An 18,741-nucleotide genomic window follows, 5' to 3' on the forward strand; every position below is an offset into this window, starting at 1 on the left:
CCAGCCAGTGGGATGTTCAACGTTTGCAGGATACCCTGTCCCTGTACGAAAAGGCCTCATCTGCTCAGGTGAACAGGGCAAAGAGTGAAGCCTTGTTGGTGGGACAGTGGAGGGATCAGGCAGTACCCAGTCTGCCTGGAGGTCTTGAGTGGGGGAAGGAGGGCCTGAAAGTGTTGGGAGTATTTTTGGGCACTGAGGGCTTTCAAAACAAGAACTGGGAGGGAGTTAAGGAGAAAGTGCGCGCTCGGTTGTCTAAATGGAAATGGTTGCTTCCCCAGTTGTCGTATAGAGGAAGAGTTCTGGTTGTCAATAACCTGGTCGCCTCGCCTCTTTGGCATAGACTTATTGCTCTGATGCCACCGAGAGGCCTGATGGAGGACGTTCAGCGAGTCATTCTGGACTTTTTCTGGTCTTGCCGGCAGTGGGTCCGGGCAGCAGCCCTCTACCTGCCTCTGGCTGAAGGGGGGCAGGGACTGATCAACATCCAGGCAAAAATTGCCACTTTTAGACTCCAGACTGCACAAAGACTGCTGTACAATTGCGGCCCAAGCTGGTTTGATGCAGCTTGACTGCTGCTGAAGAGAGCTGGTCGATTGGGCTATGATAAACAGCTTTTCCTTTTACAGCTTGAGGATGTGGACCTAACTGGACTGACACCTTTTTACAGCTCGGTATTGCAGGCATGGCAGATTTTAAAGGTTGCACGTGCCACAAATGAGACTCCGGGCATGTGGTTGTTTGAGAAGCCTTTGTTTAATAATAACCTCATAAAGACTCAAACACTGCAGTCTGCCAGCCTGCGAGCTAGAGAGGATGGCTGCACCAAACTGGGCCATCTGATGAAGATGACCGCAACATCTGTGGACGCCTTGAGAGAGAGAAGCAACATCACCTCCATCGGGTTGATCAACAGAGTGGTGGAGGAAGTCTGTGCTGCCCTGCAACAACCTCTGAGAGAATTTGCACAAAACCGCACTCTGTGTGACCAGTGGAGCGAAGAGGGAGAGTACAGTTTCTCCGCTCTGTCTATCACCGCAGTAGTGGGGGAGTGGCAGGAGGGAGGAGGTCAGCTGCTGTCTCTCACAACCCCACACCTGGAGATTTTTCAGGCTGCAGCGAAGAAGGATTTGTACCAAATATGCTCTAAGGTTCTGAACCTGCGCTCTTTGGCAGGCATGAAGGAGTCGAGGTGGACTGAGTTTTTTGGTCCAGACGTTTCCCCGAAAGGCAGCTGGCGGTCTCTGTACAAGCTGCTCGTTGAAAAACGGACAGCAGACCTCCAGGGGAGGATTGTACATGGAGCAATAGCTACAAAGAGATACAGAGCACACCTGGATCCAGAGCAGGGGGAGGAGTGTATTTTCTGCTCTCAGATTGAGACCCTGGTGCATTTATTTTTTCAGTGTCCTCGGCTGACAGTACTGTTTGAGCTTTTAAAAAGGTGGTTTCAGGGGAGAATTTTTCTTTTGGTTTGTTTATTTTTGGCCCGAAATACTGTGCTCAGAAGAAGAGTGTACACACATTGGTGAACTTTTTATCTGGTTCTGCCAAGTTGACCATCTGGCTAACACGCAGGAACCGGGCTCAGAGTGTCGGTAGTGTGGAGCCGGTGCTGGTTCTGAAGGGACTGCTGAATGCCCGACTGAGGGTGGAACATGCTTATCATTAGATGATGGACAATATGCAGGGCTTCAGTCACATATGGGCTGTTGAAGGGGTTTTATGCTCTGTGGGGACGGGGGGACGGAGAGCTGAATGTATGCTTCTGATTAGAGAAACACGTTTTCTGGTTGACAGGTTTGTTGTATTTTAGGGATGTTTCTGTTTTGTTTGGTTTTTTTTTGCTCTTAAGTGATGATTTGATAGTGATCTGTTTTCTCTTTGCAATGGTGCAATAAAGGGATTTTGAAAACCAAAACCTCCCCTCCCTCCTCTCCTCTCCTCCCCTCTCCTCTCCTCTCCTCCCCTCCCCTCCCGTCCTCTCCTCTCCCCTCCTCCCCTCCCCTCTCCTCATCTCCTCTCCTCTCCCCTCCTCTCTCCTCTCCTCTTCCCTCCTCTCCTCCCCTCCCCTCTCCTCTCCTCTCCTCTCCTCCCCTCCCCTCCCCTCCTCTCCTCTCCCCTCCTCCCCTCCCCTCTCCTCATCTCCTCTCCTCTCCCCTCCTCCCTCCTCTCCTCTTCCCTCCTCTCCTCCCCTCCCCTCCTCTCCTCCCCTCTCCTCTCTTCCCCTCTCACCTCCTCTCATCTCCTCTCCTCTCCTCTCCTCCCCTTCCCTTCCCTTCCCTCCCCTCCCCTCCCCTCCTCTCCTCTCCCCTCCTCTCCCATCCTCCACTCTCCTCCTCTCCTCTCCTCCCGTCTCCTCTCCTCTCTTCCCCTCTCACCTCCTCATACAGATCAACTTTGAGGCGGACAGCGGCCATCCTCTTGCCCAGGTGACCCTCCCTGCGTCCCTGCTGACCAGTGACAGCCTGTCTGAGGCGGAGCGAGACACAGTCGACAGGATCAACTTCATGTTCTTTAGCAAGAACAACTTCTTCCAGGTAGGCTTACGATTCAAACACACAGGATACAAAGCCTTCAGACTTCCCTTCACACCATCTATTAAACCTGTACCTGTCAGTTTTTAACCCTAACCCTGTCAGTTTTGTATCTGTGCACCTGCTTCTGAATGTAGTTTTTGTTTCTGTCTCTCTTTATATCTGTTTGCCCGTCTTACATGTCCATCTTTCATCTATCTTACCGTCTTTCTCTTGGAATATGCCTGTTTGTCTTAATTTCTAAGTGTCCTGTCTTTCTTTCAGTCTTTTTCAGTCTGTGGGGTCTGTCTCTTGGGCTGTCTGGCTGCATATGTGTCTCCCTTTTTATCTGGCTTTCTGACCATTTGTCTACACATAGAATATGACCATGATTAAGAATATGAATAGTAACTTACGTCTGTTGAGGGTGGTTGATGGACCATACATCGCAGCAGCCTTGTTGTAGATGATGTATATTTGAGCTAATTTATCCATCCTGGTTGTGGTTGTTGTGTATCTGAGCTCGTTTACCCATCCTGGTTGTGTTTTTTGTGTATCTGAGCTTGTCTACCCATCCTGGTTGTGGTTGTGTTCCAGGGGGAGCAGGACGGTCTCTCTCTGAACAGCTACGTGGTGGCGAGCAGCGTGGGAAACCAGTCCATCAGCAACCTGCCGGAGCCCATAGAGATACACATCACACACCTGTTCTACCAGGTAGAGATGCAGTCACACACCTCTTCTACCAGGTTGAGATACAGTCACACACCTCTTCTACCAGCTAGTGATACAGTCACACACCTCTTCAACCAGGTAGAGATACAGTCACACCTCTTATACCAGGTAGAGATAGTCACAACTGTTCTAGCAGCTAGAGATAGTCACACACCTGTTCCACCAGGTAGAGACACAGTCACACCTGTTATACCAGGTAGAGATACAGTCACACCTGTTCACAGTCACACCACACATTGCTTATTATGGTCTGGTCAGGAAGAGTCTCCACAGTCTTAAAGCGACTAATATCTCTGCTATCTCCATTCAGCCCTCCCCGAACCCAGTGTGCATGTTCTGGGATTTCACCATGAAAGGTATGTGTTTGTGTGTGTGTGTGTGTGTGTGTGTCAGCATGTGTGTGTCTCTTCTTTATTGAATGTAATCTTCCCGTGTGGCCACTAGATGGGGACGGAGGCTGGAACAGAGAAGGCTGCAGGGTTTCCCCAGCGTCCAATCACAACAAGACTGTCTGCTTGTGTGACCATCTCACACACTTTGGCATCCTCATGGTAAGACTGGTGGTTGTGCGTGTATGTACAGAACAATTTATTTGTGAGTGTATGAGAGCATCCAATTTATACATATACTTTTAATTATGCCGTTGTCAGTAGCAATGGGCCTGGAATTACCAATATCCAGATACAAGTTAATTATTTTTCAATTATGTTCAAATCAAACTATAGAACCTAGACAATGCAAGACAGTACAGCCAGCCATGGTTGAAGATGGGACTATAAGCTTAATGTGTCTCTCAATCTGTGCACCAACCAACGTCCGCCAATTAATCCAATCAGTCAGTCAAAAAACATACATTATTATCTTTCCATGACTTTGTTTCTTTCGTGGTTTCTCTCTCTTCCCTTCTCCCATTGGTCTCTCTCTCCCCTCTGTTCTCGGGGACAGGACATCTCCGGAGCCGCGCCGCAGATCGACCAGAGGAACACCAAGATCCTGACCTTCATCACCTACATCGGCTGCGGCGTGTCGGCCATCTTCTCAGCGGCCACCCTGCTCACCTACATCGCCTTCGAGTGAGAATCCATTCATAATAGATAGACACAACTTTATCAATCCCCTTGGGGGGAAACAAGCTTCCTCTTGTGCAGGAGGAGTTAAATCACTAATGGCACCAACCTGGAAGAAATGTAAAGAGAGGGGCAGCCGAAAGGGTTTGGGTTCAAATCCCGATGACTGCTGTTTACCTGTAGGTATCCTTAGCAAGATGCCCCAACACTACCTACTCATCAATGACATGTTGCATACAACACCAATTTCAATGAAGTTGGGACGTTGTGTAAAACGTAAATAAAATCAGACTACAATGATTTGCAAATCATCAATGAAGTTGGGACGTTGTGTAAAATGTAAATAAAAACAGAATACAATGATTTGCAAATAATTGTAATTGTTCTATTTTCTTTACGTTTTACACAACGTCAACAGTAATATCGATAATGTCATCATAAAATAAAATCGTAGAACTGATATATTCTACCAATAAAAAATGCTTGCCAGCCCGAACCTCTCCCTTTCTTTAAAAATATCTTACTATCGACACTCCCAGAACCACTCCACTCACACCACCCAGCCATAAGAGCAACGCTAGATCATGAGCCATAGCTGCACTGCCAGTTAAAGTGAACAGAACACTGTTGTTGAGTATTGGAATTCTGAATGTTTCTCCTTCCTTCGTCCCTCTCTGTCTCTCTCTGTCTATTTCTCTGTCTTTCTCTCTGTCTCTCTCTGTCTCACTCTCTCTCTCTCTCGCTCTCTGTCTCTTTCTCACTCTCTCTCCCCTCTAGGAAGCTGCGTCGCGACTACCCTTCCAAGATCCTGATGAACCTCAGCACTTCCCTGTTGTTCCTCAACATGGTGTTCCTATTGGACGGCTGGCTCGCCAGCATGCACGCCGATTGGCTGTGCGTCTCGGTGGCTGTGTTCCTGCACTACTTCCTGCTGACCACCTTCACCTGGATGGGCCTGGAGTCCATCCACATGTACATCGCTCTGGTGAAGGTGTTCAACACGTACATACGCCGATACATCCTCAAGTTCTGCCTCGTGGGATGGGGTGAGTGCTCAGAATCACCAACAGATTCATCAAAGTGCGGATGTCAGCCTCTGTAAACGATAGAAATAATCATCTAGACCACAAACAATGACCACAAAACCACATAGATGGAAGACATATGAGAAAGACATCTGTATTTATTGGGAAGGGAAGTCTGTTTAATGTAGATCCGTTGTATGAAAGTAAGTTTAGTACACACTGCACGAAAGAAAAGCGAACCAAAGTGGGTGGTGCTCTACAGTGGAGGCCTGGGCCTCAGATGGTGGTCCTGTTGGGAATGTTATACTGAGACTGTGTGTGTGTGTGTGTGTGTGTGTGTGTGTGTGTGTGTGTGTGTGTGTGTGTGTGTGTGTGTGTGTGTGTGTGTGTGTGTGTGTGTGTGTGTGTGTATGTGTGGGCCCCAGGTCTCCCGGCGGTGCTGGTGAGTGTGGTGGTGGCGGTGGACAGGAAGTCCTACGGCAGGCAGGTGTACGGCAGAGGTAGTCCAGGAGAGGAGACGCAGGGATCCTCACAGTTGTACGTCATCAGTTGATCACTGTATTGATAACATATTCTCTGTTGTATTTTGCCCAAATTATGATATCTATATTACGAACCTTAAAATATGAATTAGGCAATTATGCTATGAGGCTAACGATATGTAATCATTGTTACAAGTTTGTTAATGGAAATGTCCATGTTTGTCTTCTTTTGGATATGTGTGTATATGAATGGGTGTAAATTTGATGTGTGTGCGTGCATCGGCTTGTATGCGTTTGTATTCTTCTGCTTGTGTCTGACCTGTGTGTGTGTGTCTGTCTGATGTGTGTGTGTGTGTTTGACGTTTTCATGCATGCGTGTGTGTGTAGCTGCTGGATCGAGAGACCAGTGGTCTTCTACATCACGTGCGTGGGCTACTTCTGCCTGGTGTTCCTGATGAACGTGGCCATGTTCGTGGTCGTCATGCAGCAGATCTGCGGCCGCAATGGCAAGCGCAGCAACCGCACCCTGAGGGAGGAGGTAGGCTGCACCGTCACCCGGTTCACAACGCACCGTTACCCGGTTCACAACGCACCCTCACCCGGTTCACAACGCACCGTAACCTGGTTCACAACGCACCCTCACCTGGTTCACAACGCACCGTCACCTGGTTCACAACGCACCGTCACCTGGTTCACAACGCACCCTCACCTGCACCACCCGGGCTCACAACACACCACAGATAGCATAGCACACAGTGAGGCTCACACAGCACCACAGGGTGCACCAAACTCTGTCATTCATGAAGATGGACCGTCTAAGTGTCTGTCCGTGGGTGGAAAAGTTAGTGAAAAAACTTTGGAAAGAAGTGTCTGCTAAATGACTAAATATAACTAATGAGTTATGAAATATTTCCTAAGTGCTCGCCCATTGGAATCCAATTGAAAACCTGTCGTGTTATCTGGGCTCAGCATTAGCTCAGGGCTATCAGTGAGGTAAGGGCTATCATGGGGGGCTTGCCTTGAAGCAGCGCAGACATTTTAAAGTCCTTTTATTAAGCGTGTTTTTACCGCACACCTGAGTTTGAAGTGAGCGTTAAGTGAAGGTGTGTGTGTTCCTCCCTTGTCTTCTTGATGGTCGTGTCCCAGGTTCTGCGTAACCTGCGGAGCGTCATCAGCCTGACCTTTCTGCTCGGCATGACCTGGGGCTTCGCGCTGTTCGCCTGGGGCCCCGTCAACGTGGCCTTCATGTACCTTTTCGCCATCTTCAACTCTCTACAAGGTAACAGCAGCTGCTGCTGACTGGCTTTGGAGCGCAGGAACAAGGAGATAGTTAATAACTTAGTCACCATTAGTTAGTTACTTATTCATTTAACAAATGATCTTAATTAGTTTGCTAGCTGACTAACTTGACAGGCAGCTTCTTTTGTTTACATTTGCATTTATTCACTTATAGCTACTTTATAATTTACACTTTACACTTTGTAATCTATTATTTATATTGTTTATACCGTCAGTTTTGTTTGCCCTGTTTTATCTGTTTGTCTTTACTTTAACATTTACTTTAGCAGTTACTTTAGTGTCTATTTTGGTTATAATTAGTACTTAGTATTTTTATTGTATTATATTTTATCCTGTGTTTTCCTACTGCTGCTGGGCTGCAGAAATAATTTCCCCTCCGGGGAATCAATCAAGTTGTTAACTATCTATCTATCTTTGTAGTGTTGAAGATAGTTGAGTTACTTTCTTCTTGGATTTAATTCTTTCTCGTTATGTCACCCCCCACTCTCTTCCATCTCCTTCTCTCTGACTCTTTTCCACGTACCTCTTCCATCTTTCTCAATTCTACCATGTCTCTGCTGTCTCTCTCTTTCCCAGGTCTGTTCATCTTTGTGTTCCACTGTGCACTCAAAGAAAACGTCCAGAAGCAATGGAGAAGATACCTCTGCTGTGGCAAATTCAGACTAGCAGACAACTCAGGTAATCTGTCTGTCTATCTGTCTGTTCGTCCATCTGTCTGTATGTCCATCTGACATTGCAGGTGAACTGTTGTTTCACAAGCGTTTCTCACCATCAGTTCCTCCCATCGGAATGTGAAACAACAGGAACAATCACATAACAACACACATAACAACACACAAATAAAATACCAAACATTTATTAAAAAGTAAGACCAAAGCATTCTTGCTAGCTCTGCAACTAATGAAAGACTGTGGCAAGCTGCTTGTCCGGGTCTGATTAGCCAGCATATGAGTTGTACCGCGGCCAATTCATAAGAACCCAGCCCACCCCACGCCAATCCCTCAGAACGCTCCTGAAGCTCGTCTGCTGCTCTGAACTGTTTTACAAGACATCATCAGGATTCAAGATGAATGCTTTCCAAAAGAGAATTAGATTGTTGGATCAACCCACTAGCACGCGAACCATGTTACGCCAATATGCCTAGCGACCCAGGTTTGATTCCCACCGGTGGCACTATGCTACGTCGTGCCCTACCTCTCTCATCAAAGGTACACGTCTCTCTTTACTGTCAGGAAGAAAAGACAAAGGAATATGGAGATAAAGAACTGGCCCCGATGGAGGACAATACTGAACCTGGAGGTTAACCTTCAGCCAGATAAATATGTTATTAGAGACAGGAATAAGGAATGATGGGTAATCCACACACACTGAGCCGGGCTGCGGGCAGGCATTCTTAAATATATTTACTATTTTAAACTGTTCGAAAGTAGGTAGGATGACGAGTGGAAGGAAGCAGGGAGGAGAGCGTTACATAAGTTTGGAGGGAAGGAAGGTAGGAAGGAGATAGGAAAGGAGGATAGAGGGCAAGAAAGGAAGAAAGGGGAGAGGAAACTGAAAGCAATTAGGTTAAAATAAAGAACTAAGGGTAAAATAAAGAAAGAAGGAGAAAAATGAACGGAATGAAGGATTAAGTTTGAGAGTGGGATAGCAGCCGATGGGTAGAAGAAAGGATAGACGTTAAGGATGGAGGGAGGAGAACTGGAGACCCTCTCTGAGCCTGCTTTAGTGTGGGAAGAACACACACACACGCACACTTACCTCCTGCAGGCCCTCTGAAAGATCTCTCAACAGGAAGGTCAGGAGTTCAAACCCCAGGCTGCCTCGAGTTATTTACCATCCTGAATAATCACAGTGGAATCAAATGTACTTTATCAGGCTCGAGTCTCTTTACCAAAGCACCTGGGGCAGCTCCCGGGGACCTCCGTAGGAGACTGTGGTTGCACTGGATAGCTCCCAGTGTCTACCAGTGGGACACTGTGTTTGAACTTCCGCATACAGTCAGCATACATTATACGCTAAATGCCACTGTATGTATTATCTAAATAAATATAATATATAAATGGTGTAACTGTAACTGTTAATAATATAAATGTGTGTGTTTATGTTTGTCTCTCTATGCCTGTGTGTGTGTGTATTTCCGTGTGTGTGTGTGCGTGTGTGCGCGTGTGTGTGTCTCTGCCTTTGTGTGTGTCTTACTCCAGACTGGAGTAAGACGCCCACTAACAACACAAAGAAAGTGAGCTCAGAGAACCTGGGGAAGTCTCTGTCCTCCAGTTCCTTCAGCTCCACCAGCGCCACCTGGACCTCCAAGGCCAAGGCAACCCTCTACCCCTTCAACAAGAGACACAGCAACACAGGTACACACACACACCCTTAAAAAGGGACACGCAGCACAGGTATAACACACAAACGCCAAACACAGACAGACGCACACAAATAACACTTTAACAAATGACACAGCAATACAGGTACACACACACACCCTTAAAAAGGGACACGCAGCACAGGTATAACACACAAACGCCAAACACAGACAGACGCACACAAATAACACTTTAACAAATGACACAGCAACACAGGTATAACACACAAACGCTAAACACAGACAGACGCACACAAATAACACTTTAACAAATGACACAGCAACACAGGTATAACACACAAACGCCAAACACAGACAGACGCACACAAATAACACTTTAACAAATGACACAGCAACACAGGTATAACACACAAACGCCAAACACAGACAGACGCACACAAATAACACTTCAACAAATGACACAGCAACACACGTATAACATGCACACACACACACCCTTAGCCCTTTAACAAGAGACACAATAACACAGGTATAACACACACACACACCCTGTACCCCGTCAACCACAGAACAAGGAACACATGCATGCACACACAACCACACTCACACACATATCTTTAAAACATGCTGCATGAACAGGGTGCAGATGTAAAGTGTTGATGCGCATTCCTTTCGTATTTACAACTGAGCCTCCCTACCTTCTATCTCACGGTCTCTCTATGTATCTACCTCTGTTTGGTGTGTAGAGAGCTCTTCCATCCAATAGCAGGAGCGGAGGTCCACAAGAGGTAAAGCTGATTGGCCGATTGACTTCCTGCTTCCGATGGCATTTGATCTGGCCCTGTTTCCCCAAACACGTATGGTCTCAGCCAATCGTATGATCAACAATTCAACTTAACTGTGCAAGTCACTTCGAAAAGTGGTTAAAAGTAGTCGGATTTGCAACTTTGTTGACGTGGGTGGCAAACAACTGTTTGGGAAAGCAAGTTATGATCCGAGTGATGTGATTGGCTGGTTGCTGTGATGTCACATAACACTATGTTGCCAACCTGGGGTACTCTGAGTGGGAGGAGTCACATTTCTTCTCATAGGTTTTATAATAACTACTGGCTCCGCCCACCCAGGCGACTCTGGGTTGCCCAGCACAGCAACACACCCCCACCAGACGCACATAAGATAAGAATGGCTGAATAGTTCATCCTTAACCTGTGACTTTTATTGAATGGTCCTTAAACACAACATAACAGCCCTAATGTCTTGTTTTAAATTTGATTTGAATTAAAACGGTAACAACTGTGTGCCTATTGGAATTAACACAATTGGTGAGCACCACTGTATTGTAAACAAGCTAACTACTATCTGACCATCTTGAAGCAGAGTGAGATTTGATCTAAATCCAGACACTTCTATGGTTGTAATCCACATCTTGATTCGGATTGTAATCAATAGAAAAAGCAGTGGACATGATTGGTGCTTTAAACGTAATGCGTAATGGAAGTTAATTGGTGAACATTAACGTCGCCATGCCAATGTTACCTGTCCTCCAAGTGCCTCGTGGCACATAGGGCCTTAAAAAAAAGGTGCATCTTTTCCTAGACCCGCCAGAAAGAACTTATTTGCTTCTCATTAAATTCTCACTTTTATAGGCCTCTTTGGTAAAGAGCCGTCTGTCTTTAATGTCATTGTCCATGTGTCACCTGGAAAGGGGTTTAAATGGGTCTGGTGTTCCCATCGTGCTTTAATCAATGGGTCTTATTTTTGTGATACGATTATGACCACATTGTTTCCTCAGAAACAGCACTAAGCCACGAGACTAGTACAATATAATTTTCCTTATGAAAAAACAAAATGACCCCCCCCCCCCCGCCCATGTCCAGATGGGCTTGAATTCATTTTTAATCACTTTAATATACAAATGAAAGTATCAAAACAAAGAAATTGTTTTGATGTTATGTCTTCAAAGTTGTAATTTCCTGGACGAGCTCAAAGGTGACCTGTTTCCCAGGTGAGAGGGCCACAGAAGAGAGTAATGGTTAGTTGGGTGAGGAAACCTTCTCGAATATAAGGAAACCAAGAACATGCAACAATATTTGTGTCCTGAATTTTTCCCTGCCTAACTTACCAAAAGGAATCATTCAATTATTTTATCTAAAGTACAAGGTGTACCTAGATAAATCTTGAACAAAAAGAATAAAATAACATTTTAGAATGTTTTATAGATTGTTTCCGAAACATTCAACCGATAACTTAAGTTACTTAAGATACAGTAGTAAAGCTTAAGTTACTACTGTAAGCTTTTCAGATGTCCGCCTTTACTTTCTGTCATTTTCTAAGAGCCAGGCAACATGAAAGGAGTATGAATGTGTCATCAGGTCATGTCAGGGGAGGGAGTTTGATAATTTGTTCCTTGTTTTTGGACGATGCGCACAATTTTGTTTGATCATTAGTGAGGGAGTCTGCAAACACCCAAGGCCCTGGGCTGGCCTCAAGACCCTGCAGACAGATACTATTGATTTGGCTCAACTTTTTACAGCATCGAGCCTGAGTGTATAAAGACCCCATTTTACAATAAAGACCAAACTGTTAAAAGGTACTTGGATGAAACAGTGGGACAATAAACATTTCCCCAAGATAACTGACTAAATAATCCTTGAGGAAATGACAAAACCTTTGATTAGTAATCTTTAGGCTATAAAATAGTACCTCCGACCAATGGCTTGAGAAATTATAATCTCAAAGTTATACAATTTGTACTGTAGTCTGGTGAATTGAGAGGGAGACGGATACAATTTATTGCTTGAATTGTTAATGGATTGGCGTAATTTATTGCATCATATGGCAATTTGTTTGGTGTTATTTCGTATAAAAAAGAAAGAAAACTTCATTTCCTGCTATCTAAATCACAGAAAACTACATTATAGCCATGGGCTATTAGGTAAAAACTGTATTTTATGCTATTGTTTACTATTACCCTTGAACATTAGCCTTTACTGACGCATGAAGCATAAAGAAAAACAGGCATAGATTATAATGTCATATATGCATAAAATTAATCAACTCTATACCCACCAGAGAGTTGGCTACTCTCTAGTGGGTATAGGCTACTACAAACTGTATATTTATTTTGGAACCACAACCTGTATTTATATTTAAATATATGTTTGTATAACTGAAAAATCAATCCTCCACAGTTACCTTTCAAATTTCTTCTGTTATTTTCTTTTTACACCAAATTAAGTTTTGGTTTGCATTTAAATGATGGTTTCAGCTGGTAGAGGTTGGGGAGTTTATTTGGGGAAAAGTAAAAGTAATATTACAGCATTGACTGCCAGTTAATGCTAAAACCTTACTATCCAGCTCCTAGCTGCATGTGCAGAAGTTAATACAACTGTCATGCATTACAGCATGACAGCACGGAGACAAATCCTTATTCTGGTTACTCAATATTGCATGGAAATGGATCCCTTCTTCCCCCCTCTATACATATGCACTATAAGGCCTTTTTGCATTATAATGTAATACATGTCTGCTTTTCATTTTGTCTTTTATAAATGTTGTTATCTTAATGCTTACCTACCTTGCAGCTACTGAATTCCTAGAAATAATAAATCTACAATGCTGCACTGTACAGACAAAAAATATATAGTTTTTTTATACTACAACAATAGAATTAGGACATTTAATTATCGCTTTTACTTATTTACACAATGTGATATTATGGAATACCTTGTTAAATCAAAGCTAGTATTGGTTACTATTGGCAACCGATACTAGTTAGCATTGGTCAGAATCCCTTAAAACGGAATAATAAAATAATATCAACCAAAATATCAATCAATATTATCATTATTATCGGGCGATAAAGGGCAAAACTCACATTCTAATGCTAGCGCTAACATCTAGCGCCATGCACCTAGCGTGTAGCGTCTAGCCTCTCCCGTTGTCACGCTGAGGTGAAAACATCTTAAGCCGCAAATCCTTGGCAGCCAAGCGCGCAATAATTGGAACAGCTTCACCGTTGTCTTAGCAAATCTGGAATGCACATTTTTGAACAAACTTGATCTTTGGATGAAGTGGAAAATTAAATCCAAACAGGACTTCTTTTTGCAATTCATCTTTGTTTTTGGCCTGGCCCGTATTGTCTGGGTTTGGCTTGGCCCGGGCATGGCGAGGCTAGTGCCTGTGGAAAGGGGGTACCACACCAACTGCCCCTGTAAAAATAGGATTACTAAATATATGAATTGATTTGAGGTTCTCATTTGTTGATGAATTTTCATGTCGAGACGATTGGTAATAGGTCTTGTGATAGGCTTTTCATAGGCTTTGACGCGGCCTCGCTACGTGTCCGCTCGCTATCCATTGACTTTATGCCATAAGCAGCCGTGATCAATCCCAAGCAACAGGCTATCAGTTCACAATAGAAAGTAGTCGATTTTGGCTTGTTAACCAAAGCTTGAGGTACCTCATAGCTACCCATTGCGTCCAATATTTGACTTTATTACTATATTTACCATGATAAGTAAAAACTTAAATGTGTCCTATTTTTTTTTATTTCAGAAAAAACATCATCAGATATTTTGATAATATTTGGACCACCAAACTACAAATATCCCAGTTTTTCATTTCAAAAAGTGGTCATGTTACTGTGGAATTCTGTGGGATGAGATCTCTGTTCTTCCTCCACGTCAGGGGTCAGGGGTCAGGGGTCAGAAGGCGAAGTCAGAGAAGGTGTAGGGACAGGATGTCTATAAAGGCACCCATTTCTCTAATTTTGATTAAACATTCCTGCTTCAATAACCTCTACCCCGTTGACACCATTGCAGTAAGGAGCTAGTAAAAAATTGTTTGGCCCGTTGTATTATAGTACACACAATAGTATTCAGGTAGTAGTACTATGTGGACCAAATCCAAAACAGATCTTTAAAAACTGTTTTTCATTTATTTGAAAAAAATGACATACCAAAGCTTAGAAAAGTCTGCAAAACAATAAAACATTCTAGAAAAACAAGGAAACATAAAAAGGAAGTAGCCATAATATTTGCCTGAAAATAAATCCAACATAATCATAGCATGCTTAAACCCAAGTCGCTGTATTCATTAGACATGGTGCGGTCTGAACTCCCTGTACAAAATACTATAAATCACACTTGCTGTATAATATCTGGTGTCCCTTGGCATTAAACAGTATTTTTCTTGGGCTGAAGTCCTGAAAATATTGTCGATGCATTCCGTTAAAGTAAAGACTATTTTCCTAACATGAACACCAGGATATGTGTTATTTTTGAAGTGTAGAGGTCCCAGAAAGAAGAGGATTGTGGGAGTTGCGGTTTTATGTTTCTGACGAGGCTGCATGCTAATCTACTACTACTATAATATCTTGTACAAAGAAGCAGTTTCGGATCTTCGTTCAAGAAGATCCAAACACCATCTCAGAGTCAATCTCCAAACACACCATTAGAAGGTCTCACCTCATTGTTTTGTTGTTGTTTTTTCGACTGAGAGGAAAAGACAAGCCTTATGCATCCACGCAAATTCACGCACAGTCACACAAAGGAGCCTTGTACCTGATTTGGTATCTAATGCGGTTTGCACACGTCGGCACAGGAATCTAGAGTGAGATGCTTTTTGTGTGTTGGTATTTTTGCATGAGGTGATTTTTCAGCTTGTCATATGAAGTTGCCATGTTTTTATATTGCAAGTTGTAAAGTATAACGCCCCTCCCTCTCTGTCCCTGTCTCTGTCTCTGTCTCTGTCTCTCTCTCTCTCTCTCTCTCCTATTCCCCCTCTTGCGGACTACCAGGTAAAGATTTCTACAACCAGGCTAGCCCCAAGTGTGCCTCCTCCTGCTCCTCATCCTCCGAGCCGGAGACACCCCCCTCTTCCTCCTCCACCTCCATCCTGCCCGTCAGCCAGATGATAGACAAGGTCAAAGGTTACTGCTCCACTCGCTCAGACAACTTCTATAAGAACATCATCCTGTCTGACAGCTTCAGCAACAGCACCAAGTTCTGAAGCTTCTGCAAGACTCTCTCTCTCTCACTATCTCTCTCTCTCTCTCTCACTCTCTCTCTCTCTCCTGCTCTCTTTGTATCTCTCTCTCCGCAAAACAGTCTCAGAATGTGCAGCTCAAATTGTTTTGTTTTTTTCATCAACCGTTTTGTTGGCGGCATATTCATGAAAGTTCTGGAATGTCAAGCACCTATTTGATATTTGCCATGCTTTTATATTTTTCCCCTACAGTTCAGACTCTGGCCCTGGTATTTTTTTGCGATGTGACAATCAAAATGTCTTACGTTTTGACTTACTGAGTTCACCTGAATCCAAGAAAAAATACCAAAACTAAACATTAGGCATATAAAGTTGTATTTGGACCTATCCCTGCTTCAAATATGTATTATTTCAGCAAGCATCTATCTTTAGTTGTAGTGAATACGGACAACATAATCTCAGATCAGTAGCAGTCCTATTGTGTTATAGCAGAACTTCTTGGGGAGAAGGCACAGAGCCTGGGCCGAATCAAGGGGCAAAGATACACCTTTTTTCTTGTTTCATAACAGACATATTCTATTGAAAACTCAGATTGCAGCAACATGATTGGTCGATACAAATGTAAAGTATATATATATAGTATATAAAGTACAGAAAGTGACACGCCCGTACTCACAGATATGACCTTTTCTGCCATCAGACTTAAAACATTAATCTAATATCTGATTTGAGAGACTAGGGACAATGTAACACGACTATGTTCATATGTTCATTTGTGTCAGTCAATTTAGAAAATACAAAAAAATATATTTGAAATATACATATTCTTTAACTTTAAGCAGTGGGAACATAGTGGTGCGGTGAATAAACATATTCACTATGGAAAAACCTCAGATGTGGTCAGCCCATGGCCTCATCTCTCTGATGTTCTCCAACCTATTCTCCCTGAAACTCTGGTTCGGAACCCCTGTAGTGATTTCACAGCACTGGAGGGTGTCATGAATACTTCAGCCTTACCCTGAACATCAGCTTTACCCAGGCTTCACCTTACAGAGGAATTCCTTGAGCAACTTTCAGATTTGATCTTCCTAGTCACCAGCTCTTAGTGAGGGTCATCAGATTGGATGCAGTTCAACATTATTCATTTATTTTACATTTGAATTACTTCCTTCATTGAATAATGCAATAGTTGCCACCCATGTCATTTGACAGCGCTAAACGTAACCCCCGACAGACTCTATCTCTATCTCTCTATCTCAATACAGTGTAATTGTTATGTAAAAATGAGCCTTATATATCAAGCACAATCTGTTTATGCAATCCTTCCCAGACTTTAAGTGACTTACCTGTGATTTAAACGGAACATAAAGTTAATGTTAGGTTTGTTGGTAAAGGATATGTAAAAAGTATTTACGATCGCATAAAGTTTTTCTTGGAATCCACGGTTGTCGTCTATTATCCCCATTGGTGGTCAGACGGGGCGGGGGGGCTGTTCAGGCTGGTTTCAGAGAAGAAACCAGCGGGGAAATAAATGGCAGATAAGATGGATAAGTAGTTTGCTAATCACTCAAATGTTTTTCATTATTTTCCCTCTTTCTAAATACTGTGAGGTTTAATGTCAAAACTGGTCATGTGCAAAGCCACAATTTGTGTAAATATCTTATTCTAAGTGCCTACTTTCTTCATTACCTTATGTGTGCCTGGATGGTTGTTGCCATTTTTTTAAATTTCCATTTATAATACAATGTGATACAGTAGAGCAGTGGATGGGTCTTCTGCTAGCTTTAGAGCGAGCCCAAATGTTCACTGCTAGCCAAATGTATGTCCCTAGCACCACCACAGCTTAGCATCTGACAGTTGGAATCTTTAAATCTACCCAAAGACTTACCATCTACTGGTTGTCAGTTTGGGAATTGTTTGCTATGTCTTTGAGGCTTGTCTCTCCTGTAAATCTATCCTGTACATTTTTTTACATTTCTTTATTTTTGGTATTTTGTGGTTTGTGGGTTTTTTTTTGCTAGCAAGTGCATTCTGCTCTATTATTTACATCCATTGTAGCTAGTATTTTTTTCACAAAGGGAAGTAATATTATTATTTTTTATTTTATTTCTCAAACATACTTGACTGTCCTACAGATTTCCATACACATGACTACTGATAATCTTTGTAGAAACACGATGTTGTTCTTTGGTCCAACTTTACTTTCTTTGTTGTTAATGTTTATGTTTTGTCCATCACAATATCACTCTGTTAAATAAGATATAAGGTATTTTCATTGATTCAAATATTTTGAAGCAAACCATTCGTCATTCAGTTTTCCTGTCTATGAATCACAATAGTAGATGGAGAAAATAAATGTATATCTTCACAGTGTTTAATTAAATGTTTTTTGTTGTTTGTTTTGTTGCTTCATAAAAAAGGGACAATAATTATAATTATTTGAAAAAGGCCTTTTTGTAACAAATGTTCATCAGTTATTTGCTTTATATGCTATACTCTGTAAAAATGATATCTGAAAAGTGCTTTCTTTCTTTACAGTATAAGTCTTGATATGTTTGTGAAACTGTTTTTGGAAGCTATAAAGGAGTCATGTCATGGTTGTTATGCTCTCCTTTTTATTGACTTGTTTTTGTTTGGCATATCAACAATCTAATAACTAAAGACTGAGCTAAGCCAGAGGGAAAGCCACCAAGCTTGTTACACAGACCCAGATCAGACGGGCAGAGAGGCTTATTTATACCAGACTCCCATTGCATGCCAATTATATTGTGCAGAAAATATGTTATACATTATTATTACTAAGTTAATAAAGTGAGTTAGGACACCTTTGTCAATAAAGTATTTCCCCTTTTGAGACTTCAAAAAAAGTATCTTAGTATAGCAGTTAAATTGAAGGCATGAAGCGGTACACTTATATCTTTGGAAAGAGAAAACAACCTCTTTTGATGAGTGAAAGTTTTTTAATGTTTGTTTATGTTGCCGTCCGGCCACCCACTTGGTGCTCGCGACCCACAGTTTAAAAAAAACAGAGTCTGTTCCTATTCATATGAGGATTATAAATATGAATTTTATATACTATTACGTTAAATTCCAGGACATTTATAAAGTAATCCTCTAAATGAGGAACTTGGATGGAGAACCACCTGTCAGCCGTCATCCAGGCTCTGTTGTGCTGAGTTCAGGGTATACGTCCAGCTCACCAGACTCACTCTGGCTTGGCCTGGGTTCACTTGTCATCGTCACGATGAGCAACAATGGATAAACACCGGAGATTCTCCAGGCAACAGGACAACACAGAACACTGTGTACCCC

At 42.9% G+C, this 18,741-nt stretch overlaps 1 protein-coding gene across 6 annotated transcripts in view; it reads left to right on the top strand.

Annotated features, from left to right (window-relative positions):
- Window positions 1–18,015, top strand: part of adgrg6 (adhesion G protein-coupled receptor G6) — an 87,978-nt gene extending 69,963 nt beyond the window's left edge. For 5 of the 6 annotated variants that reach the window (XM_079753829.1, XM_079753831.1, XM_079753832.1 and 2 more), the window contains 12 exons: window positions 2,391–2,537; window positions 3,111–3,227; window positions 3,556–3,601; window positions 3,690–3,796; window positions 4,191–4,318; window positions 5,090–5,358; window positions 5,763–5,874; window positions 6,207–6,357; window positions 6,966–7,098; window positions 7,695–7,796; window positions 9,320–9,475; window positions 15,242–18,015. In XM_079753829.1, coding sequence (XP_079609955.1) covers window positions 2,391–2,537; window positions 3,111–3,227; window positions 3,556–3,601; window positions 3,690–3,796; window positions 4,191–4,318; window positions 5,090–5,358; window positions 5,763–5,874; window positions 6,207–6,357; window positions 6,966–7,098; window positions 7,695–7,796; window positions 9,320–9,475; window positions 15,242–15,453 — 1,680 coding nt within the window. In that variant the 3' untranslated portion in view covers window positions 15,454–18,015. Of the gene's footprint in view, window positions 1–2,390; window positions 2,538–3,110; window positions 3,228–3,555; window positions 3,602–3,689; window positions 3,797–4,190; window positions 4,319–5,089; window positions 5,359–5,762; window positions 5,875–6,206; window positions 6,358–6,965; window positions 7,099–7,694; window positions 7,797–9,319; window positions 9,476–10,187; window positions 10,230–15,241 lie in introns of all 6 variants that reach the window. The other variant, XM_079753834.1, reaches the window with a different exon arrangement.
- Window positions 18,016–18,741: the final 726 nt, after the last annotated feature.

Source organism: Pollachius pollachius (genome assembly GCF_949987615.1).
Source record: "Pollachius pollachius genome assembly, chromosome: 16".
Taxonomy (NCBI): domain Eukaryota; kingdom Metazoa; phylum Chordata; class Actinopteri; order Gadiformes; family Gadidae; genus Pollachius; species Pollachius pollachius.